Source organism: Mizuhopecten yessoensis, unplaced genomic scaffold (genome assembly GCF_002113885.1).
Source record: "Mizuhopecten yessoensis strain PY_sf001 unplaced genomic scaffold, ASM211388v2 scaffold1471, whole genome shotgun sequence".
Lineage (NCBI taxonomy): Eukaryota > Metazoa > Mollusca > Bivalvia > Pectinida > Pectinidae > Mizuhopecten > Mizuhopecten yessoensis.
Window position 1 is genome coordinate 46,078 of NW_018404063.1, and position 27,197 is coordinate 73,274.

Below are 27,197 nucleotides of genomic sequence, written 5' to 3' on the forward strand. Positions count from 1 at the left end.
ACACTAAGCATTATGTGTAGTTTATGGAACTGTTTTGATTATTCAAATCAAGCAAGTAGTTTTGATTCTGTATATGTTTTACTGTCATTTGAAGTGTTCAAATACTAAATAATTCAATAATGCATTTAAGTTCAATGTTTGTGTTATAAGTGCAAGACTTCAGTATAAAGCAGAGAATGTCATCTTTCAGGACAAGTATTTAGATCAGTTGTAACATTTATAGTTTTGATAAAATATCAGGTTAAAGTAAAATAAGAAACACAGCATGGGCCAAATGTCCTGCTGGCTGAGATCAGCAAGGAGCCTCAGCAGGAGGTCTTCTGTGAGGGACAAGTAGCAAGTATATAAGGAACGAGACAGAGAGAGTAGAGAGGGACCTTGCAAGTCAAAAAGGAGAGAGAAACCTTGAGCGTCAGAAAGGAGAGAGTTAAAGATTATCAACATTTGGATTAACCTGAGTAAGCTGTACATGGAAATAAAGATGTAAGGAATGGCAGCAATGGTGTTGGAGTTATGACTACAAGGACGACGTAGGATTACGTCGTATGGCCGGACTATGACATCAGACCCCAAAAGGGCAGCCGGCATACAGGTGTGGAAAATCACTGATCCCAACTGATTTACACACAAATAGCCTAGTAGGCATATCATCTAGTACAATTACAACTTACAATGAAATAGTGTGGTGGTCAGTTTTCACACCAAGGTCATTTTGGATATATATATACATTTATTGTATATAAAATTAACCAGGCGATCTATGTCATATTTCCGTCTATGACTTTCAGATTTCATTTTCCATACATGCAGGATTTTCTTTCAGATTTACACAAATTTACAAAATATCATGCAGTGTAAAACTGTGGAATGCATTACAAAAGTCTGGAAATTTATTATGACGGTCTAAATGTAGTTCGGAAATAGTTCTCCACCTGGAATGTGGACACTGCTGCGGGACACAAAACTCCATGTACTTCCAATCGGAGTTATAATTGTTATCAATACCCTATCAACGAAAGAAAAAATATTGTTATTAAGACAGAAAGTCCTTTGTTTGCATCCAAGTCTAATGACCAGCAAGGACCCAAATGTGACCTACAGAACTACACTAAAACAAGGCAGGGAATCAACTCGAAGCCTTTCAATGTTAAACCATGTCTGAGAAACATCATGGAGTGGGCTCCCTGTAATTGGTTTTCGACCCAGTGACATTTGTCTGATACCAATAGAGCTCGATGTAAGCCGTATGACCTAAGTGGCCACTCTTCCTCGACCAACGGGCCTCGGAAGCCACAGAATGCCACCTTGGTAATAGTGTTTCTGACCCAGTGGCATTTTGTAGTCGGAACCCTGGGAGTTCTTACACATACAACATCTGTCACCTAAGATTAATAGTTCCTGTGTGTAAACATATCAAAAAACATATCAAAATAGAACAGGGTCTGATTTAACTCAATTACCACTGAAATTTCATAATGAACTATTCCAACCTTTGATTGGAAGAGTTCAAATGTGTCTTCAGAGGTAAATCGGCTGATAAGGAAACCTGTGAGAGCTATTTTCTTTAGTTCTACAGTGTCTAACATGACTTGATTGTCCTGCCCTAATGGCTACTATTGAGACAAAAATGTTTAAAAAAAAATATCTTTAAATTCACATATTTTACAACAATTATTTCGCTCAGGTGGTAGTGCACAGGGGGTACCTTAATGTGGCCAGAAACCAGAGTACCCAAAACGTACAGTCAGGCACAGGTGGTGACGCAATTCCTTTTCACATCAAAAGCAATTCCTGGCCATCTTGGTAAAAGGGGAATCTACTATCCACTGCGCCACCCAACCATCTAGGATTGTTTGCATGCAAAAACGTCTAATTTCGTTGGAATGTGTATGTGAAAATCGTCATTTTTATACAATTAAGTGATGTACCGTTCGTCAATATTCTAAAGAGTGTCATCCACCACTAAAAAAAGAATTGATGAATTTGAAGCATAGACCTGTTTTACAAAAATAATAAGCAATCTACATCTTCAAAAGCAAATTGAGATTTTCACACATGGTTTTGCCATCAGAAAACTGACTTTTTTGTAACAAACATCAGTGTGCATCGAGAAAATTCGTAACATAACAATATCATTTAACAGTGTGTATAACTCGAAGAGATATTAAGGTTGTACGACAAACACTGCCAAAACTAAAATAGAACTTATCGATAAGTGTGTGATTTTCAACACATCGGGGATACAGACTTTTAAAATGTTACAAAGTTTTATTTTGATTTTAATTATTACTGTTGAAAATTCAAACTAGCAAATAGTGCAGTAATCTTGTCAATGACTAAATCTAGTGTTATCACGTTGCTGCCATTTATTCTGCAGAGAAAAATATGTAATAATTAAGGAACTGGACTCCATTTGTATTCATGCTTGCAGACATTTGATATAAGTCATGTGAAACTCCTATTCATTTTCACACAAGATCTTCAATACCAACTCGTGGTGCTTCGAAAGCAATGTTAACACTTCAAATTCATTTAAATCATAGTCTTATACACTTACAGGATAATCAGAATTACAACAAGTGTATTGATTTATTGTTGTAAATTACGAATCTTGCGGTATTTCAAGTGGTGTAGATAGTATTGCCTAAATGTTTATACTGCAATATTTGTTTGTGATTAGCCAAAAGATAAAACGCTATTTTTTCATCATCCACTGAAAATGTTAACAAGGTTTGAAAAATTTGATTTATTTATGTTTTCATTTCATTCAAATTATTCCACAATTTTATGTGAAATCTAGTTATCTGAACATTGCATCATTTTAAAACATCGAATTCTACCATCACAACTAACACAATAAAATCAGCAAAGCATTTAAACGATTATTTCTGACGGACCTAAATAATGTACAAGGCTAGCGATAGCGCTATTTCAATCAATATTTACGCCCTCATATTTAACAATCCTCTTAAAAATTCCAACTATCTATCCCGATTAAACTAGGGATGATTTCATTTTGTTGTTTTAGCGTGATCACTTTGTAAGCACAGTGGTTTTTTATACGTGTTTCTGAGTGCTGAAGGGAAACCGAGACAGAGGCTAGGTGATGTGGATTTACCTTCAGGTCTCTGTGAACCACGTGATGATTATGACAGTACTCCACCGCTAGTATGATCTGCCAAAACTTCTTGCGTGCCTCTAGTTCCGTCATGCGACCATGTCTGGCAATGTAATCTGTAAGAAACAAAATACGTTGTTTTTTTGCATTACTGATCACTGGCAAAAAATATCTCCATGAGAAAATATCTCTTAATTAATAATTTCTTACGCAGAGGTTGTTTGTGTATGGTTACGATTACACAGTACGACTGAATCAGCCATCATCATAATTTTAAGTTTTAATTAAGATTCTAATCTTCAGGAATTAGTACTATAGGTGATTACTAATGTCAAACACCTTTTCTTACATTGATCTGAAAATGGATAAAACACCATTTTCAAAGTTTTTACCATTTTATAAAAAAAAAAAAATCTTATGAAAATTATTTCAACTGGGGTGTTACTATCTATTAACAAATTCATCCCTGAAGACATATTTGAACCCTTCCAATTCAACGGTTGCAAGATTCCATTATGAAATTTCAGGGGTTAACTCATTCACCCCTGAAATTTCATAATGAACTATTCTAACCTTTGAATTGGAAGAGTTCAAATGTGTCTTCAGGGGTGAATGTGTTAATGAGTTAACCAAACATTTTCTTACACTGGTTTAGGGGTATATCATCATATCCTTATACTTTATGTTAAGGGCCCTGGGAAGCCCCATCTCATTTGAGGGAACATATCCTTGTCAACCCTACAATAAATCTGATAGGGGCCCTCCATCCCTCTACAGTAGACATATTCTTAAAATGTCAAACCTGCTAACGACACCACCTCCATTAAGTCACTACCTGTGTTAAACGACCACCTTTAATATATTCCCCATTGTAGTAATACCATTGTAAACAAAACCTCCATTAAGAGACCACCTCCATTAAGAGACCACCTCCATTAAGAAACCACCTCCATTAAGAGACCACCTCCTTTAAGAGACCACCTCCTTTAAGAGATCACCTCCATTAAGAGACCACCTCCATTAAGAGACCACTTCCTTTAAGAGAGCACCTCCATTAAGAAACCACCTCCATTAAGAGACCACCTCCACTAAGAGACCACCTACTTTAAAAACTATTTTCTGGACATCCAAATAGTGACCTTTTAATACCTGTTTGACTGTAGTTTTGAAGCCTATTTCATAGCATTTGAGTAACACTAGGGTCCATGTTTGTCCCCTTAGAAAACATTCCATGTAGTTTCCTAATTCTGGGCCTCTGTTTCCGTTTAGGGCAGCCGTCCTTGGCACATACTGGTGTTATTTCTTTCCAGCACATTTGAACGTTCTATTTTAAGTGCAGGCATGACTTACGAATTTTCCAAGCACTGTTATGAAGGCTAAAAATAGTTGAGGCATTCTAACAGGTTGAGTACACCAGTCCCAGTCAGGACAAGTAGAGCGAAAACAATTTTATAGTTGTACCATCAACAGGTGGGGCCTCTGTACTGTGAACTCCCCGGGTCTGACAGTATTTTTTGAAGGGCTGTATATGTAATCCTAAGGGTCTGACAACATTTAGAGATGGGCACTGTACTGTAGCCCTCAAGACTGACATGATGTGGGGGATGCTGTTAACTTTTCTGACTCACATGAGCATCACGCTGTAAAGTCTTTAGATCTGACAATATTGTTTTTGAGGGCTGTTTGTGTAATCTTAAAGATTTGACATTATTTAGAGAAGGGTGCTCTGGTTTGACATTGTTTTGAGGTCCCTGCACTGTACTTTCCAGATTTGACAATATTCAGCTGAGGATACTGTATTGTATACAATTCAGGTTTCACTATATTATTCAAATTTCATCAGAGTATAAAAACACATAGGAATTTCTGAAAACTAGTACGGTTACATCATCATTAATTTAGAATTAATACAGTACAAAACTTTTAATGAATGTGTCCCCGTTTTGAAAAATTCATTAATCTTATCATAATACATATTTACCCACCTGAAGAAAATGTTTAGAAATAATATAATTCTTAATCTTTAAAGGTTTTGATTCATGGGTGTTAAAATCCAGATTTTATCTTATATTAATATTCCAATTAATCTTTCATAATTGGATAAATGCTTTAATTTGCATATCCAAACCGTGTGTACAGAACACACCAGTAGAAGTGGTGCCAGGAGAGATGGACTAGAATTCTAATTAACACATCGTAATTGGTTTTCGGTTCACCGTGTAGACAGCTGATATTGACAAAGCCTGAACCCAGAGTAAACCCATGAAGGAGTTCAATATAGCCACAACAGGGTGGTCATCTGATAAGAAACCATTACAATGATGATCTGTTATCAAAACAGCTCCAGGTTTTACACACCTGACCAACAAATCTTATTCTTAATCTATCTCTATTCTTTACAAGACTGACCATCAAATCTGATTCTTAAATTTTCTCTTTTCTTTACAAGACTGACCATCAAATCTTGTTCCTTAATTTTTCAATTCTTTACAAGACTGTCCATCAAATTTAATTACCAAATTTGTTCCGATTCTTTATAAGACCACAAAACCAGAGAACAAGAGGTCTGATCATTGGTGCAAACACAATGGTTACTCAAGAAATATTTTTGACGTATACTCTGGTTTCGGTAACCTAACGTATAATGTCATTAACCCAGGGTCAAGGACACTTACCCCCTGAAGACTCATTTGAACTCTTCCAATTCAAAGGTTGGGATAGTTCATTATGAAATTTCAGGGGTGAAAGAGATGAGTATCAATGGACATGAGAAGGTGCGTTCACCTGTACACAAACTTGACCGTTCACCTGTACACAAACTTGACCGTTCACTGTACACAAACTTGGACGATGTAACAAAGTGTTTGGGTAACCAGTATGACCTTTGGCTGTTGTCGACTTAGGGTGACTTTTGGGAGGTGTATATATATACGGCTGCCGAGAAACGGTGTAATTGGGAACGTGACTTGATGGCCCTGAATGTCATGGGCCGTCCTGGATAACCAATCAACTGTCAGCGCCCTGGATAACCAATCGATGTGTAGGAGGTCTGCACCATTAGCCCGTGATTGGGTGCCAATGAGGAGATGATGAGAGAACGGGAGGCGGGCAGGAATCACAAAGACGAAAAAGGCCAAAGATAATTACATTGCTCGCCGTGTGCATATATCTACACAATACAAGGGATATAAATGTCAGAGTGGAACTCCAGCCCAAGTGTCTTCAAAACTCAACATGCAATTTAATATCCCAAGAACAACCTGAGAGGACTCCTACATCCCATAATAACCATGACTCGGGCTGTGTTGCCTTGGCGATACCAAGTGACGTACATGTTACCAACGTGATAGAGGAATCACACATAAAATTGCACTAGACAATTAACAAGGACTTGCTAGAAATCAAAAGGCCATCATAGAGTAGGCGGGTACCAGTGCACTGAATGGTAATGATATACACTAAAAACGTCGAGAACTTTTTCACCACTGAAATTTCATAATGAACTATTCCAACCTTTGAATTGGAATTGTTCAAATGTGTCATAGGGGTGAATGAGTTAAACACAGGTATACAACACACTAAAACTGTCGACCCCCCCCCCCGACACACTGATGTACATGCATGTTAAGTCCTTTACATTTTTTGCAGTTTTAATAAATATTTTGCTGTTCTGTTGAAACTAGGAAATCACAGAAAACAGCATAAGAAATAGTATCTAGTAATGTATTTCTGACTGATTTCTCACCTTCACAAACCCGACAAACAATTTACATATCACTAGTACAAACTCATGGGTGGGTACAGCAGGCAATTTACATAGTACCTATACCTAGTACAAACTCAGGGGTGGGAATAGAAGGCAATTTACATAGTACCTATCACTACTACAAACGCAGGGGTGGGTATAGCAGGCAATTTACATAGTACCTATACCTAGTACAAACTCAGGGGTGGGTATAGCAGGCAATGTATACATAGTACCTATCACTAGTACAAACTCAGGGGTGGGTATAGCAGACAATTTTCATATAATAATATCTAAAGGAATTATTAAATATATCCCATAATATTGTACCCCTAGAATGTTGGTGTAAATAAAACTGTTTAATATAGAAAATTGAAAACTCTGCATTAGTAAATCAAGTTTCAACGATAAAAATGAAAATCATTTGATACAATTTTGGAAGCTATCACACCCAACAAGCTTGATTTGGATAAGATTAATTAAATTTTACCAAATTTCTGCAGCTTTATTTCATAACTGTGTCTAAACCACCAAATTTATTTCAATATATATTGCCATTTCAAAATCCACGGCCATAAGACCTTAAAACACAAAATAATTCATTGTGTCCTTATTATTTTATCCCTTTATGAAGTCTGAACAAAATCCATGAAGAATCAAGTGCTGGAACGATGCCAAAAATGTGCATCTACCTGATACCATAACTTAAGCTTCTAAATGAAAAATTGTCAACTTACCAAATATTTCACCATTCGGAGCATATTCTGAAACCAGGTACAGCATATTCTTAGTTTCCATAACCTGTAAAATAAAAATATTCCATCAACTTCATTGACAATATTGGCTGCTTCAAAAATAAAACACTTACATATTGGTTTAGCTCATTCACCCCTGAAGACACATTTGAACTCTTCCAATTCAAAGGTTGGAATAGTTCATTATGAAATTTCAGGGGTGAATAAGTCAATACCTGGGACAGGGGTGGAGGTGGGGTAGTATACAGAGATGATCCCGGAGGAGGCCATGGGACCGGACCATTGACCCCTAAAATCTGAAATTGACCCCTCCACGTTCCATAGTTATTTTTATTATTTTAAATGGAATGGCCCTCATAATTTTGATATTGACTAAAAGTTGCTGAATTGTCCCACTGCTCTGAAATTGCAAGATTTTCCCTGGTATATCAAAACAACATAACAGATGAAACTGGTTCAATATTTTTTCAAATGCATTTCACCTATGGCTTTTAATCAATGAAAAAATATACAATGTTGACAACACTTCAATTCCTCAAGCTTCAGACAATTATATAACTTTGAAGAGAATTATCTAAATTAAACTTTCATTTTTTTAAAATACAACTCCAAGGTTTCAAGCAAATTGTTTTTGAAAAACATTTTTGTCGGCCCAAAAAGGACCTGTACTGTGCAACGACACCTAGATAATATATATATATATAGAAAAATCTGACAGAATTATAGAAAAATCTGACAGAATTAAGTTAACAATCGAGAGATCTAGATTGTTTTTAAATCGACAAAAACTTATAAAGGGTAGAATATAAAAAAAGGGTGGGGCACTGAAAAAGTAGGGCAGTGACTTAAAGGGCAGGGTGCCAAATCTGTTTTCAATTTCCAATCAGGCAGGGCATGGTGCCCTGTGCTCTGACAAGTACACACCACTTCAGTACAGTGAAGATTGTTTTAAACCATATATGGTGTAGCTAGGTAAAAAAGAATGTTGCTTACACTTCCCGGTCTTGGCTAGGTGCCAGCCTGGCGATACCACTTCCTACATACCCAAATCATTTTATGAATGAGAGGAGTTTTTACCAAGTATTTACGTTACAGGGTATAATGTTATCTTTGTTCCGCCAAAAGTGCACTAAATTATTTATGCAACACATATATCAGATAGAATTATTTGTACTCTCCTCACTTTCATTATCAATATCTATCTATCATACTCACAAAATCATAACGTGAACTTGTTTTTTCGTGTTTCATTGGTAATGTATTGTAGTGTGGTTTTTTTCTAGTGTCACGATCGTGCTCTTCACAAAGGTGATTACCTCGAAAAGGAGATCCGTGTTACACAGTAGACCTGACACTCGTGAGCAACCCATAAAAATCCTATAAAGTAACACAATGATGTCTCTGTTAGCGCTATTGGTCTAAAGTCTAGTCACTTTTTATCAGGGACACCTTTTTTAACGATAAATCTGTTGAACCGTCATTATTTTAAAACAAGAAATGTGGCTTAAAACCGTCATAAAATTATCAGGATTTCAATTTTATCTTTTAGAACGAATATATTTTTAATTCTATTTTTCCATCAACATCTTTTGTGTGGCATACCTCTACGAAAGTTTTCAGTTCCTATTTAGGTAGGTCCTAGCTATCTTATCCAAATCCTACCCAACCTGTTGGTTAAGGAAGTGCCATCACTTCCTGCAGTGGGATGTACTGAGGTAGTCCATATAAGGTAAACAGCTAAAGCGTATATTACCACAAACTGCCTGTGGTAACAGTTACAAGGCCTATACAAAAATCTAAAGAGAACATTTTGCCACTATAAATAATAATGTGAGAAAAATCTCAATGAACCTTGTGAATGCTTTATATAAAGAGCTACCTTGGAGATAAGAGTATAAAATATCCGATAAGTGTTAACTTAAAACTTCCTGCTCTCAAATCACATTCTTTTATTTAAAACTTTTCATATCTTGACATAAAAAGAAAAAATGCTGAAAAATAAATTGTCAGGGTTTGTCGATCAATAAAACCCATTTTGATTTTATGACATTTTACAAAGTTAAGTCAAAGCTATTAATTAAGGATGTATACTACTTCCCACATTATACATGTACCTGTAATTTACTTTGTAGAGTTAACTCCCGTTATAACATTAAGTCCACAAAGTAACTTTTAATCTTACTATTTTAAAAAGAGTTAATTCCCTTGATCGGTTTTTTAAAGATGATTCTTGTTACAGTCATGTAGCATACAGCCTTAAGTTTTAATCTTACTATATTAAAGAGTAAACTCCCTTGATCAGGTTTTTAAAGGAGATTCTTGTCACAGTAATGTAGAATACAACCTTAAGTTGACAAGTACCATTTAATCTTACTATATTTAGGAGTTAACTCCCTTGATAGTTTTTATGAAAGGAGATTCTTGCAATATCATATACAACCTTAAGTTGACATAGTATGATGAAATCTTACTAATTTAAACAGTTAGCTCCCTCAATTAAGTTTTTTTGAAAGGAGATTTTTGTCACAGTAATGTAGCATACAACCTTAAGATGACAAAGAGTAAGATTTAATCTGATTATTTTAAAGAAAAACACAAACAAAAACACTTATTATCGTATGTTATCTTGACTCGAGGTCCTGTCACTCGAGAAGTACTGTTTAGAATCTATCAGGTAACACAGCCAACTATCTAAATGTTACCACGCTGCAGGAAGTATCGGCCTATATTTTAACAACCGGACAAGAAATCTGATAAAAAGCTACTACCCAAAAAACAATTTCTTCCTGAATTGAGCATGTGATGAATTCCAACGGTACATGACCATACAGGGCTGGCTGGGTGGTTGTACAGAGTTTAATTCATTCACCCCCGAAGACACATTTGAACTCTTCCAATTCAAAGGTTGGAATAGTTCATTATGAAATTTCAGGGGTGAATGAGTTAACGTCCCATCAACAGCTAAGGTCATCAAAGGACGTAACCATGCAGGGTTTTCATTTGTAGCCAGTAATATAAAAATACCTTTCAACAGATATTCACCTATTTTTGATAAAAAAAAAAAAAATGGAGAATGGAAATTAGGTGTTATGAAATATTCTAAAGTTAACATCCTTCTTTGTATGATCAGATACACATAACTTGAAAAAAAATTCAAACCCCTGTATTTCACCTACAATTTTTTTGGTGTAAGTATTTTTATTATAGTGTAATAAGAGATGGATGATATAAACCTGTTTTTATCGTACAAAAGCTAAAACAAAACTTAGGGATGAATTTTATAAAAGTCATGAATTTTGGTTTGTTTGTGTTTTACGTCTGGCTGCAGGATGGTGTTTTTTTCTCCGGGAACTCCCGCTTTCCTCCACCAACAAAACCTGGCACGTCCTTAAATGATCACCTTAGCTGTTAATAGGACGTAAAACACAAACAAACTAAACCAAAGATATAGCACACACATTCCATGAAGCATATTTCGAATATGGAACTGTTATAAATCGTCCTTTCATTAGACAAATGCCGACAACTTAGAATCCAATTAATGTACAAGCCTGCAGTGGTCTTGTCAGCTAACAAAAATAATTGAAAGTCAAGGATAATCCTGTCGCAATAGTAACTTGATCAACAACGTGTGCCCTTTATTACAAACTTGTAAACCTAACACTAATTACTTTTTCACCTTGGTCCAGTTATTCTATATTTCATATTAAGCTTAACACAAAACTTTCATCTGGCAAATTTTCAAAAAGATTGAAATTCAGAAATAAAATACATGTATACAATTCATTTGAAGAAAAGAAATTAATATAAAAACCATAAAAAAAATAAAAAATATAGATCTATATATTTTTAATATTCATGTTAACAATTTGTTCAGTTGATCAAGCTTTGAAAAAAGTGGGCCGCGATTATGGATCCTTATCATTTTATTTCAATTGTTCCGTTTTTGATGAATGCCTTTAATATTCTGTCTAGTCTTATTTGTTCAGAAACCACTCAAAAAAGTGAATAATGGGTTGAACTTAAATAATCATGAACTGTTTAAAAATAAACTGCTGTATTGTTAACAAGCCGTGGATCTGCAATTGTGGCAAAAAAACTGAATACCATTATCAGATTCATGAAAGTTATTTAAATAGATTTGAGGTATTTAAAGTAACGCACCTCGAGGGATTAACAATGCAATCCTTTATGGGGGGGAATATTTACAAACTTTGATTACCAAGACACACAAAGGGCCTGTGTTTGGACAAAGACATTTGTTGGAATAGACGGATACCTATGTAGCAGTTTTGTTTACACACAGTGAGCCAAGTGCGTCAGCGAAACAGCAGCAGACGGACCTATCTCAATGAATCAGTCAGCATACGTTCACACTGCTCTTTTCAAATCCCTAAACCCCACAACAAATAACGAATAATATGTTTCAATATTTATCTTAATAATGTCCGTACTTATTTCACTGGCATAAATAAACAACACATATTTCATCTAGAAGTGGGGGAGTAAAGTTTAGGGTGAACGGCCCTTAAATGTTGATATGGCCAATTACCTCTTTAGCCAGCCAATAATTAATGTACCAAATTCAGAGGATTTTATTCATCCAAAATCATATCATTTGCGTCACAACTGAGAACACTGACCCTGTCACAGCCAATCACTTGACGGAAGCTACGAATTGAAGTATACATATACAGCATAGAATAAACATGGCTGTATATTTGTTGTTCTGTACATTTTTCATAAGCTTCTTCTGAAATATTTTGCAATATATATATAAATTAATTCAGGGTTCCAATTTTTTAATAACAGAAATTATTTTTTCCTACTGTTTAAATCGATTTTTTGTATGGATTTTATTTTTTTCATTTGTCAAAATGATTTTATAACGTGCATATTCAGAATTTAGAGTCCTCACAAAAAATTATGAAAATTATGAAAATGTTAATATGAATGTACCTCAAAAATCAGAAGTTCTCAAAACTGTAGTGTAATTGTATAAAAATATATATGAGTTCCAGACTTGCTTTAGATACATTTAAGACATCATTTCTATAAGGCATAAAGTATCAATATTAATGTCTGTAAAACAGAAACAAGTTTCATTAATACATTTAAACAATTAGAATCTTGATGTGTATACAGTGTTTTTTTACCTAAATTTTGCAACAACCTGTTTTTTTATGAATTGGGAAAATTTAGTGATATTTCTCATTCCTTTATGAATTGTGAAAATATAGTGAATTATTTTTATTTGAGATTGGGAGTATATTTCTCATTTTTTAGTCATTTTGGGAAAGTAAGGCACTTTTTAGGTAGGGGAAACAGCCTGTTTTCAGCGGTAAAACTGGGCAAAAAAAATCACTAATATATGTATATAAACTTAAAGACTTTATCGATATCATAGTTGCCTCATGAACTCTCCACAATTCATAATGACTCAAACTTGTCCAAATACGACATTATATTGTCCCAAATTACGTGTTAATTGTGTGTTTGCCCTCCACTATGACGTACGGACTATTGATATTGATCACATACACACCTATGTAGGTAGATGCGGAAGTCAGTGTTAATGCTGTGTAACGTTTACTTTGTGCTGAAGATTAGAGTAAACAGCCAAGAGCTTGGTGGGGGAGCTTACATACCTGGGACTTACGTCAATGTGGGGCTATATACCTAAATACAGGTGTGCTGTAAACATCGTCTTACTACTTGTCTACCTGTAATTCCGCGGTATTCAAACATCGTAACACTTCTGTATACACCGTGGAATCCCTCCAAATTAGCCCAGTATGTTGGCGTCAATGGTTAAGGTCACAGGGGTCATTGGGTCATCAGGTCATCCATATAGTTCTTTCAATCTTATATACCTATCTTTCATGTAGAAGCTGGATAATGGATAATGTTATCTTTTGACCATCTTATCAAATATTACATATATCAGGATAAAAATGTTTACTTTAACATATTGTTTAAATTTCACTTAAAATACTTTTTATTTTTATTTTTTTTAATTTAAAATTTAGGAGTTATCAGAAAGTATTTAAAAAATATATAGTTATATGGGATTATGGTCCAACCTTTCACTACTTTATGCATTATACTCAAGACCAATTATAAAGAGCCGATTAAGAAGTGAAGTGACGTACGGAAAGTCCTGAGGATAATAAAACAGATTGACCAGTGACGTAGCCTTTTAAATCACAATAATTTGGTCAGTGGGTTACAATACAGAGTGTGGTGTGCGAGAACAGTACTAGTATATATTGGTAATTGTGATGTTTTAAAGGGGCCCTGTCCCACTTCAGGCAAATCACTAGAGAATTACAAATTTATATTTTCTGAACATGTAACTGTTTCCCCTTAATCTCTAGAAAATTAAAAAATTATTTTTCCGCACATGCAATCGTTTTCACTTTATTACATTTTGGATAAAACTGTGTTGAGACTGGATCAGGACCTAACAGCTGATCTGCTAGCTTGATCAGGACCTAACAGCTGATCTGCTAGCTTGATCAGGACCTAACAGCTGATCTGCTAGCTTGATCAGGACCTAACAGCTGATCTGCTAGCTTGATCAGGACCTAACAGCTGATCTGCTAGCTTGATCAGGACCTAACAGCTGATCTGCTAGCTTGATCAGGACCTAACAGCTGATCTGCTAGCTTGATCAGGACCTAACAGCTGATCTGCTAGCTTGATCAGGACCTAACAGCTGATCTGCTAGCTTGATCAGGACCTAACAGCTGATCTGCTAGCTTGATCAGGACCTAACAGCTGATCTGCTAGCTTGATCAGGACCTAACAGCTGATCTGCTAGCTTGATCAGGACCTAACAGCTGATCTGCTAGCTTGATCAGGACCTAACAGCTGATCTGCTAGCTTGATCAGGACCTAACAGCTGATCTGCTAGCTTGATCAGGACCTAACAGCTGATCTGCTAGCTTGATCAGGACCTAACAGCTGATCTGCTAGCTTGATCAGGACCTAACAGCTGATCTGCTAGCTTGATCAGGACCTAACAGCTGATCTGCTAGCTTGATCAGGACCTAACAGCTGATCTGCTAGCTTGATCAGGACCTAACAGCTGATCTGCTAGCTTGATCAGGACCTAACAGCTGATCTGCTAGCTTGATCAGGACCTAACAGCTGATCTGCTAGCTTGATCAGGACCTAACAGCTGATCTGCTAGCTTGATCAGGACCTAACAGCTGATCTGCTAGCTTGATCAGGACCTAACAGCTGATCTGCTAGCTTGATCAGGACCTAACAGCTGATCTGCTAGCTTGATCAGGACCTAACAGCTGGTCTGCTAGCTTGATCAGGACCTAACAGCTGGTCTGCTAGCTTGATCAGGACCTAACAGCTGGTCTGCTAGCTAGTTCAGTTGTTTCTTCATTATTTGGGAAATAATAGCAATATTTTACTGAAATTGGGAAGATATCCCTAATTGTTTTGCATCATTTCGGAAAAAATAAGCACTTTTTTGCAAAGGGAAGCACCCTGAATCGAATTCGGTTGTAAAACTTGTCAAAATACATTGATGACTATTATTTCACTTTCATCCTTATTCCATAAAATTTCTGCAAGTAGGGTTAAATTCTTTTCAGGAATTCTGTATAAAAGCTATGGTATTGCCAGTAACAACCTTCCCTATTCATATTTACATTTTTTGGCAGTGGGATAGGGATCCTCAATGTTACGATCTGCAATAAGGCTTATACTCCAAAAATATCTTGACCAGTCAAATCAATTGTAATGATTTTAAGGAGTTCAGCTATAAAGCAAAACTAAGGTAAAATGAAGTTACCTTGATCTATTAATTTTTTTCTCCATTGCGGTTTTAAGAAGCTTGTTGATCTAGAGTGTAGCCTCTATGAAATCGAAATGAACTTGACCAGGAAAAACTCTCATCCAAAACAGTTGATAACGTTGTTCATGTTCACATGTATATATAAACAGTTTTGGCCTATAATAAACAGCTCACACACACAAAAAAAATGCCATTGCTTTCATTGATTATTCTCTTTAAATAGCTTGAACACACATGATCTGCTGTAGGAAGCGTTTTCCTCATTAGAAGCCTAAAAGTGTATTGATTAAGACAGTGTTAACGGTATGAGTCACGGCCAGGTACAGGTAGTAGTAGCTATAGGCTGCAGCTGAGCAGTGCAAGTGTTTCAACAAGTGTGTTTCAACAAGTGCAATGCTTTCACCAGCATTGAAAGCATTGCCCAATCCTGACTCCCAATTTTGGACCGTTAAATTTAGTATTTTCAACCAGTGAGTTTGCTAAACTGCTAAATGCTAAAAGATTTAATGATTTCACCTGAATGAACAACTCACAATATGTCATTTAAAAGGTTCTTTTGTCTCTAGGGGGTATATATATACACACATTTTATTTATGTTTTAATTTTAAGTATGCTGAATATCCCCCAAGGGAATTTCAAAAAGTTGGCAACCATGCTAATTACAGATGTATGTAGCCGGTGAGGATTGAATTGAGGTGACGTTGCTTTACTTACCTGGTAAAGCTTGATTATATTCGGATGACTTAAAAGCTTCATGATTTGAACTTCTCTGTAAATTTTCTTTAAATTATTTTCATCCAGTTGTGTCTTATCGATAATCTTGATGGCAACCTGAAATGAGAAAAAACAAACATTTTATAGATTTGATGGGGTAACAGATCATACTTCATATTCTCTGTTAAGTTCTTAAGATTTTCAATGAAATTAATATTCATTGTACACAACAAACAAATCCCATACACAGTAATGGTAGGTAGAACTTTTTGATTAATGTTTGCCATTACACATGGCCCTGTTTCGCAGTTTTTTTTTAATTTCAGCGAATATTGGGTTTGTTAGGGCTGCAACAATTCATTAGCATGATGTTACTATACATATCCGGATACTGTGGTCACAATACGATACGTATCACGATACTATATATATCCGGACACTGTGGTCACAATACGATACGTATCACGATACTATACATATCCGGATACTGTGGTCACAATACGATACGTATCACGATACAATACATATCCGGACACTGTGGTCACAATACGATACGTATAGTAACAGTAGCAGCAAAGAGAAAAGATAAGTTGCAAATTTACTATATTAATGGAAATATTACAACTTGAAATATAACTTGGTCCAAAATGGGCATGACTTAAAAAAAGTTTCATACAATTTTGTATCTTTTGACATGCATGCAGATCGAGCTAAAGCTGTCACTCGTCAAGTTGGAACGTTTATGAGTAGACTAAAGTCAGAAACAGTAAATCCGGAAAACATCCCAGGTGAATCGTGATGACCTCCCAAAAAATATTGTATATCCTACCAAATTAAAAATATCGAGATATATCATGCGACAGCCGTAGGTCATACGAATCTAACTACATGTATAAAGTGATTTTAACAGACTTTGCCTCCGTTATTATCACTATCTCGGGTTCACACAACCAAATATCCACCTCAACAAAAAAGGCCATAATTGATAAATACTACATACAGGTAGGTATCCTATATATATAGTTGTCACTTGTACAAAACACCTACACAAAGCAGTGAACACCTGGACAACAATGGAGCTCGGAGTCCACCATTATCTGTGGTATAGAAATGGGTCAGGGAAAATAGTCCATAAAAGATGACAAACTATATATATGGATCTTGCATACATACAATTGTATAACACATATAGATATCAATGATGTTTCCCCCCCAACTTGTTACTCTAACAAAAACTTAACATCATTGCTGCAGCTATATATATATATATATAAATAAACATCAATCCGCCTGAAGAAGCCCTAGAAGGCAGAAAGGCCTAGCGGACGATCTGAAAAATTTGTTTTTATTTTATTATATATATACATATATAGTCCTTCAAACTGCAGTAAGCTATAAGTTTACATTCCATCAAGCTAAACCCTTTCACCCCTAGGTAAATTTAGTATTCACCCCTAGGTAAATTTAGTAGACTCTACTAAACATTTATCTGGACTGGTTCATTGTGGTTCGAAGTGGTGAAAGTGTTTATTTTTGTAAGTTTTTTCAGTATTCTTACATGTTAAGGATCACTGTCCCAGGCCACTCGCTGTAGTTTTTTCCTATACACAGTAACCTCCCCTTACTTTTTGTTTGGATATAACTGGAGCACAGTTGGGCCTGGATCGCTCCGAGCAATGGTACCCCGTATTACAATCTCAAGTTCATGAAATCCCAGTCTAGACCAGACAGACATTAGCTTATAAAGTCATGCCGAAAAAAACAGTTTCCAATATTCATTTACGTTTTTTTGGCAGTGGTACGGGGATCTTTAAATTAAAATTTCAAAATATTAGTGTTTCGATTATTTCAATTTTTTTTTTTTCAATCACCAGAGGTTTATATCTTGAGATAAAACATTTGGTCAAACATGCTGTCTGCCAGCTCCAGAGCCTACAGAGGTTGTAAACTGTATATATATATATATATATAGTAGATAATAAATAAATAAGTCCTTGCGAAGGAAAATATAAAATAAAAACATGTTTTTCAGATCGTCCGCTAGGCCTTTCTGCCTTCTAGGGCTTCTTCAGGCGGATTGATGTTTATTTATCACCGTTGGTTACATGATGTCATCAATATTTGTATAGTCAACAATTTTAATGACGTCATAAATAAACAAGCATAGTGACGTCACAAACAATACCAAGACAAAGAAAACATCTACATACAATACATTGCAAAAATCATTGTGCATTCAAGCTGGGTTTGAGGACTTTGATAAACATATTTTCTTTAATTTCTCTTGCAACTATATCGTCGCTATTCAGTTTGTAAATAGATAACACATAAAAATCATCTTTAGAACATTGATGCATATGTTTGCTAACTTGTTAACATCTTAATTCATTGTCCTTCGTTAGTTGTCTATGTACATTCATTCGTATTCTCAATTCACATCCGGTCTGTCCGATATAAAATTCACCACATTGTTTACACATTAAAGAGTAAATAACATTCTTAGAATGAGTTATATATATATATATATAAAACATCCACCTACATGTACACATTCACAGAGGCTATGTGTATATGTAACACAAATGGGTCCGTCTGTACAACTATATGTACCATGCATTTTTATAATTCCTATTTTATTGCTGATGATTATGTACTGAAGAAACGTACCTCACAAGGTTGTTACAGGCATATATATATAAGTTAAAAAATGTACAGTCTGGTTGCATATTGCGTGACAGTATCCAAAATTTCTACAACATCCTCTAATGAAATTCTAACATTACCCATCTATGGTACATAATGAAAAGTGTCCATGGTGGTTTGGTAGCGCATTGGATAGCTCACTGGCCTTTCACCAAGATGGCCCGGGGTTCGATTTCCAGATTGGACGTGAAAAGGTATGGGGTTCCCTGCCTAACCACGTTGGTTTTCTCTTGGTACTCTGGTTTCCTCCCACATTAAGAATAAGACCCACCCGTGTACTAACATCCGGGCCAACAAGAGTGATTAATATAAGTTGAAATAATTTGTTTCATAATTGTTTTAAAATAAATAAAGTTTATATTACAAAGTGTCCATGCATGGTTGGTGTTTTAAGAGATTCAATCGAAGCAAATCAAAGTTACAAAGCAAGAAATTAACAACAGCTTTTCTAAACACAATACTTGGAGCCTTTTTGCGTCGTTTAAAGTTGCGAAAGTAGCAATCAGTCATAAGGCCCAGCTAATGGGATGTTGCATGGGAAAATAAATGTCTAAATAATTTTCAAATATGGTTCAACTGTAAATACTAATTAAGTCTTAGGGTGATGTACATAGTATATAAATCTATATGGTTACTCATTATAAACATTTCAAGTATTTCAGTTTTATCCATAGCAACTATAATTTCACGCAATAAAAAAATAATGTTATAGATATCACATGATTTGTTATAAACAGATCGAGTATAAATAGCCGCGGGAACAGATTGAGGACAAGAATCGTGCGGCACTGTTGACTTCTGCTAATGACTAGTTCATGATAACGCCAACATTATCAATAATGTTAAAAATAACTTGTGCATGATTTCATTGTTATCAGACCTATAGGCGAGATAGAAATAACGTGGATTATTTCATCAATTCTAACCTATATTGATTACCACAGTTTTACAACAAGGTGTAATAGTCCCATTGATAGACTAGCCAATGTGTAACACTTGGCAATACAAGGTTATGGAGTGTTTCTTACAATTTATAGATCTGTACACGTATGTACAGCATAATTAAAACTTATAAAATTACAATTGCAGTAAATTATAAACAAGTTGATACCATATCCATACATGTATATATATCAAATTGAAATAAGAAACCTGAAAAGAACACCAAATGACATTATATGCAATATCTAGTTTAATCAATATTATGACCTCTGTGCACTGGTTACTCAGCTTTCAAAAGGGTACCATTCACATGGATTTAGCAATAATATACTTTTCTTCAAAGGGAGATAATCAATGTATGCATTGGGATATATGATTAAGGAATTTATACTAATACTTATACTCTTGGATGTACAATTTCAATTTTAGAGTACCAGTTGGAAGGTAGTTTTAGAAGAAATTTTACTCCCCCAACCTGTAATTAGATAGTAAATACTAATACATTTTTACTTTCCCAGACAACATCTTTATTTATTTATTTATCCCAGGTCAACAGATATGACAAAAAACTATTTTCATCTTTATAGTTGCATAGATCTATATATATAAAAAAAAATAAAGGATAAAATTCTTCATGTCAATGAAATATTATTGACCAATTGACAAATAAAATTGAAACAGCTGATTTAACTCCTTCAACCCTGAAATTTCCTAATGAACTATTCTAACCTTTGTATTGGAAGAGTTCAAGTGTGGCTTCAGGGGTGAATGAGTTAATATTATCAATTAACATAAAAAAAAACTTGAACAGAGAATTTACCTGTTGAATAAATTCCCTGAAGCAAAATATAATTTATAACATGCATGCACACATAATTCTTAAAATCATGTAAACATGAAGAGCAAACAACCAAAGTATAAGGAAATGTAAAAGAGAACATGCTATGTTAACTAATTACCCGGATGGAGGAAGTCCTTGAGATGGAGGATCAAAATAACCACTAAAGACCGACATGTTTTAGAATAGATGTTTTAGAATAGTCGTCGTGTTGTATTACCACCATAAATATGATGGTTTTTTCCCGGCCATTTCCTGTTACATCACAGACAGGTGATGTTTACAAACAAACGGATCATTACCTTGCACCATCTCCGTTCGCATTTATAGATCATAAATATTATAATTTCTATATCACGATCATTTGAATCATCGTGCTGTTAGAAATATTTTGCCGTGCTTACTTTAACTGAAACATATACCCAGTCAGTGTAACTTGGAAAAGAGAGAAAAGATGTTTCCTTGATAATAATTTCTTATAAAGAGGTTAAAGGTACACATACAATTGCTTCTGGAAAGTTTTTGTGTTAAGTGACAGGAAATTATTTCTCCCCTAAAAAACACCCATAATTTCCAAAAAGTTAAGTACTTTATTATAATGATATGTTTTTTCAATACTGTTCATCGTTATAATAATTAACACAAGTAAGCGGCTTTCATCGACTGATTACTTGGATATTTTGGAAATTATTTCCCCTATAAAAAAAAATCTAGTTCAGATTTTCTAATTTTTGCCATCAAATTTGGCAAAATTTCAACTGAAAACTCTGGATACATTATGTAACCTCTCTTCCTTAACAACTTACTGCAATTTAAAGAAAAAAAAATGTTTTGTTGAAAATCTGAAGATTTCCATCTCGTTAAACCACACTATATCCTTTAGCTGGTAATTATGGAAACATGATCATGATTTTTGCAGGTATTTTTTTTGCAACTCATTCCCCCCTGAAGACATATTTGAACTCTTCCAATTCAAAAGTTGGAATAGTTCATTATGACATTTCAGGGGTGAATGAGTTACCATAATAGTTTCAAAATGTTTTGAAAACCATTATATTGATGTAATTGTAGTGTTTTATAGTGAAAAATCACTGTAAACATTTACCCAAATCAAAGAAACACAGATTTCTGTGGGGGAAAAATAAAGTACAAAACAATTCGCAGATACACATCAAAGAAATCATTAAGGATATATAGATCTATAGCTGCAATCACCAATTTTATAGTGTGGTGTACATCGTATAAAAATCAGGGAAAATTAACTGAACCAAATATTTCAATTAACACTTCTGAAAAGCCTGAATCAGAACCAGAAGCATGTAAACGTGACTAATGTACACGTTCCAAAACTAATACACAATGGCATAAACCAGCACTTATAATACGTAGATATAAAGTTATAGCCACACAATGCTTCCCTTACCAAGCATGTCTTTGATTGGACAGGTTTTATTGTTTTATTGGACAATAAAAACCCGAAGACAATCATACCTGCTTACCTCATTAACATACCATATTCGTTTAAACCACATAATTACCAAATCACGAGTTGACCTGAATTAGCACACTGTAACATGTCATACTACTACAATTCTACTGTTATCTAGTAATTCATGATCATGACAGATCAGTTATAAGCGTGTTCATGATGTTTATTTTTAATCCTAGAAGTTGTTGTAATAACATTGATTCATCATTCTTTATAGAGTGATTCCGACTTATTTCTATTTTGCTTATTTTTAGGCAGACCTGTTGAAAAATAAATATTTGAATAAAAAATTTCAGTAAAAAAATAATTTCTAAATTCGAAAATTTGTCTTCAGGTTTCATTGTGATAGCGATATTACTTTGCTTTAATCTATTTGAAACACCCTCAAAAAAAAGAAGACTAGAATTCTTGAAACAAATATTGCCACAATGATCATGAGATTATTTTTATTTGGAATGGCCATGCCCATGGGTTATCTTTATGCCAGCTGCCTGACAGTGCATTCTAACTAGGCACATATATATGTTTATAATAAATATATGTGTACAATTGTTAATGTAACAATACAAAAATAGATAGGAATGTTCAGCTCTGCAGGTGTTGATCTTGTTCTAAATCGGTGCAAGTTGGAAATAAATTATAATACTCAATAGCTTTGCATAGCACGACTGCAGCTGCCAATCACAAGATTTTTAAATATAATTTATGTTCGGAAAGTCGGAAATAAATTAAGATATTCAATAGCATTGTACGGTACGACTGCCGGAACTACCGAAATATACTCCACTCACACCTTACAATTTGATATTACGGAGTGACATTTCATTTACATCCTGCCAACAAACATTTCAGTATATATACATATCCTGCTCGCGAATATTTCCGAGTATCCAACACATTTTAAACACATAAAGGTCAGTAGCGATTTTTTTCGGAGTTCAAAACACTAAGTTGTTGTAAAAATACAATGAAAATTTGTTCAGTGCAAATGGTTCAGAGATCTCGAGTACATAACCCTAATCCCATGGTAACAATATTTCAAGGTGCGTGGGAGTGTTAATTATCTGAGCCGATCACCCCCCCCCCCTCGAGGCATTCAATCACAACATGCGAAGGAGCAAGTAGTTCTTTTAAGTTTATAAGAAGTGTGTTGACCGGTTTCGCCCCTACAGAGGACTTCTTAAGGACCCTGGTCGACACTTCCAATAAACTACAAGAACTTCTTGCTCCTACGCCTGTTGTGATTGAACCTATTTCCTATATATACAGTTTACATGATGCAGACAGATCTAGATCTAGCATTATATCATGGTCCAGATGGATGAAACATGCCTCGGGGGGGGGGGGGGGGGGGGGGGGGGGGGGGGGGGGGATTGGCTCAGATAAGTAACACTCCCACACACCTTGAAATATACCTGTACCCGTTTTACTCAATCCCCTGCATACTTTCGGGTAGTGTTGGGAATCGGTTGAAATTTTAGGATCGATCATCGGTTACCATTAACCAACCGATGATCGATTAATCATCGTTTTATAGAAATACATAGTGAAATCCTCCATGCTGTTGTTGCGAGTCACTCAGGCAAATAAAAAATGTGTGAAGATGCCAACAATTTTACGTAGTAGCTGGGAAAGATGTCTGCTGAAAACTCCATAATAACTACACATTAGAATTCCGACTAAAATCAATCATGGATTTTGTACTCGATTAATCAGTTTGTTAGTCTAACTGACCGATGCTCGACTTTGTCCATTAATCGGAACACCACTACTTTCAGGTATCCAGATGAGGAGCAAAGGACCAAATTATTCCACCATTGAAGAAAATCCATGTTGTTGGCTCTACCGGGTACCCTAGCTATGTAAACTATATGATAGATGGTGATGAAACATAGTTATATGTATATATATATATACTGTGCAATTCAACTTGTGTAGTGAGGACTGCATACTATTCACTAGGGCTGCAACGAAACATCAACGTACATGACAGTACGATACGTATTACAATAATATGATCACAATACAATATGTATCACAATACATATAAAGTTACAGTAGAAACAAAGCAAAAAGATATGTTGCAATATTTTAATGGCTTTATTCCAACTAAAAATAGACTAGTTCCAAACTTGGCATGACTTTAAAATTTCACACAATTCATGTCTTTCGACGTGAATGCTAAGCTGGAGCTGTCATGTGGGAACCGATATGAGTATACTATACAGACTTAAGAAATTAAAAAACAAATTTCGAAAAATATCGTAGGTGTTTCGAGTGTATTGTGACCTCCTAAAAGATATTGTATATCGTTCCATATTCAAAATATCATGCTATATATATCGTCGCCCGATTTATCGTTGCAGCCTTACTTTCTTCACATGTGGACAACTTTTAATTCTCACATGTGAACTGTGTATGTGGAATGACTAGACGCCTCAATTTGATGTCTTAAGAGAAAATGGGAAATCTCTGTATTTCACAAGTGGACACTCCACTTTTCATATATATGCATGTGAACTACAAATATAAAGAGGATAGTCTTTGTTCCTTGTAGATTCAAGCTGAGTTTCAACTTACAACATTGTATTATGTATGTACACACACCACAAGTGCGGTGAATAAAAAAAAATCTATTTTTTTTTGAAATTATGAAATATTCTATCAGAAATTAATATAATTTGTTGTTTTCTTTCAACCAAAGGCAAAACAAATGGGCTGTGGATTTATTTTTAATTTTACACTTTGTATAGTTTCCCTACTCAATTTCCAAATGAAAAAGCTCGTAGCTGCAGCAAAACTTCTGTACTATAAGTCAAAATGTATATCTAAAATTGGAAATAAAAAGAGATGATAGGAGAAAAATTTAAGTACATTAAACCTAACTTAGAAAACGAGTTGGTAATTTATAAACAAGCCTTTTTTTTAATCGTGACCCAAAAAATCAAAACATCAAAACAGGATGTTTAAAGTGTCCAAATTCCTAATAACAATTTTCTGTGTATGTTATACATATATATATATATCTGTATGCATGCACCTGTTAATCCTTGGCGCTATCTCTGACCAGTCAATCTTGGGCAGTTTTTGTATACAGGTATTGGAGCATAAACTACTCTGTTTACAGACTCAACATAAGTAAAAAAACACTTTCGCCACCACAGTCCATACTATAGCCATATAAACATGCCCAAAGGGTCCTACTCCTAGCTGATCTAAATGTACTTAGAAGTCTGACCTTGGAATGTAGTTTAGAATACACACATGTATAATCCAGTATACTCAGAGGGCAATACACTTTTAGTGTGCGTCATCAGAAAGTCAGATTATCTTAAGTCTCCAGGATGAACTGTTGAGGTGTAAACATTTTTTTAGGGTTATTTTACAGTAAAATTGTAAATATTAGTCAATGCATATTCTTTCTAAAACAATTGTAACTTTTTACAAAAGAAATGAAAAGAATACACTTCAAACTTGAACAAATTCACTGTTGATTTGTCATATTGGTACATATAGTATATAACTTAACCATGTGTAGGACATTCAGATCTCTCAAAATGTAGAAAATCAGCCAATAAGCCTTTCTGTGTAGGCTGAAAATGATGGTGAACGAATTTGAAATGAGACGTTTTAGTTAGACAAAACTAAAACTAAGATAGGTGTGGGGGGGGGGGGGGGGGGGGGGGATGATTGATATTGTCAACCTTGTGAAAGACATTAATTCAGTCACCTGTAGCTTACAAGTAGTGAATAATACCATTCGATAGAATCAGACATACCTCTCCCTGCTAAAATGTAACACAAGGTTGAATGGTCGGTCCATGCTATAATTTTGTCAGAATTAACATGTTTGTATATATATAAGATAACACTTCCATTTGACGAAAATTTGTCTAAAGTCAACAAATACAAGTGTAGGTACAGCACGTTGGATATGTATACTGTATATATAGGAGGGTGTGGGCCTCACTGATGTTTAGGAGTTTCGTCTGGACAGTGGCCAAATTACAACAAATCTATCTGTAGATTAAGAGTTGATTCTACCAAAGTACATGTATGTGGGTGGTGACGGTACATGTTTATAGGGTTTGTCATTCCGCATAAGAAGACTTAAAGATCTTGATAATAATAATAATCTGAGGTTCTTATATACCGCTTTATCACTACCTAGAACGGATGCGTAGGTCCTCTCAAAGTCATTCACAAGCTATATAGAATTCCTTATATACACATGTAAATACTATATACTTTTCAGCAGAGCCGTATAAGATCGTTTTTGATTTCCTCACGCCATTCGAATTTCGTATAATAATACATTGCAGACTAAATAGTGATACACAAATAGTACAATTTCATGTATGTTGCAGAGTTGAATTATTTTCAATTGATAGAATAATTTACAATTTTATGTTGCAAAGCTGAATTATTTTCAATTCATATCCTAATTTCCAATCTTCAAAATAAATATCAAAGCCAGACAGAAAATTGAAAAAGAGTTTTTTGATAAAACCAACCTTGTTATAAAGTTAGTCATATACATATACATGTATCGTTATGATGCAAGTCACTTCAGTCATCAAGTAAAAACTTGACTTGAAGAAACGTAAATCATTTCTTGTTTGTAACTGTGTAAAATCTCTGATGGGGCTAGCTACGGTCTGCATAATTTAAATTTCTGCTGAAAATTTGAAAGTGAAAATCTGAATCAAAAATGTTGATCTAAAGTTTTTATCAATAGTTACAATTTATACTATTCATTTCACTAAACTGTAATTGAGCCTATAAGCTATGCTAATATAATTCATATTGGACTACTGTCAGGGATGGTATATATCTATGATGGTCAGAAAAATGCAATCTGCTGAAAATTTGAAAGTGAAAAATTGCATCCAAAAAATGTTAACTCTATTCTAAGCTTTTATCAATAGCTGTAATTTATCTGTGGGGGGGGGGGGGGGTCCTGAAAAAAAAATACTTTTCATTTCAATAAACTGTAATTGAGCTAAAATATTTCTTATTCACAAGTAACTAGCAATATGCATTCGCCTACTGTCTGGGAATGGATTGTATCCATGA

General features: G+C 34.8%; 1 protein-coding gene across 1 annotated transcript in view; it reads right to left on the reverse strand.

Moving 5' to 3' along the window:
• LOC110462818 (serine/threonine-protein kinase SIK2-like) overlaps positions 1-27,197 on the reverse strand; it is a 50,592-nt gene that overhangs the window by 20,007 nt on the left and 3,388 nt on the right. The window contains exons 2-4 of the mRNA XM_021517018.1: positions 16,150-16,266; positions 7,601-7,664; positions 3,119-3,234 (exon numbers count right to left, since the gene is read on the reverse strand). Coding sequence (XP_021372693.1) covers positions 3,119-3,234; positions 7,601-7,664; positions 16,150-16,266 — 297 coding nt within the window. The remainder of the gene's footprint in view (positions 1-3,118; positions 3,235-7,600; positions 7,665-16,149; positions 16,267-27,197) is intronic.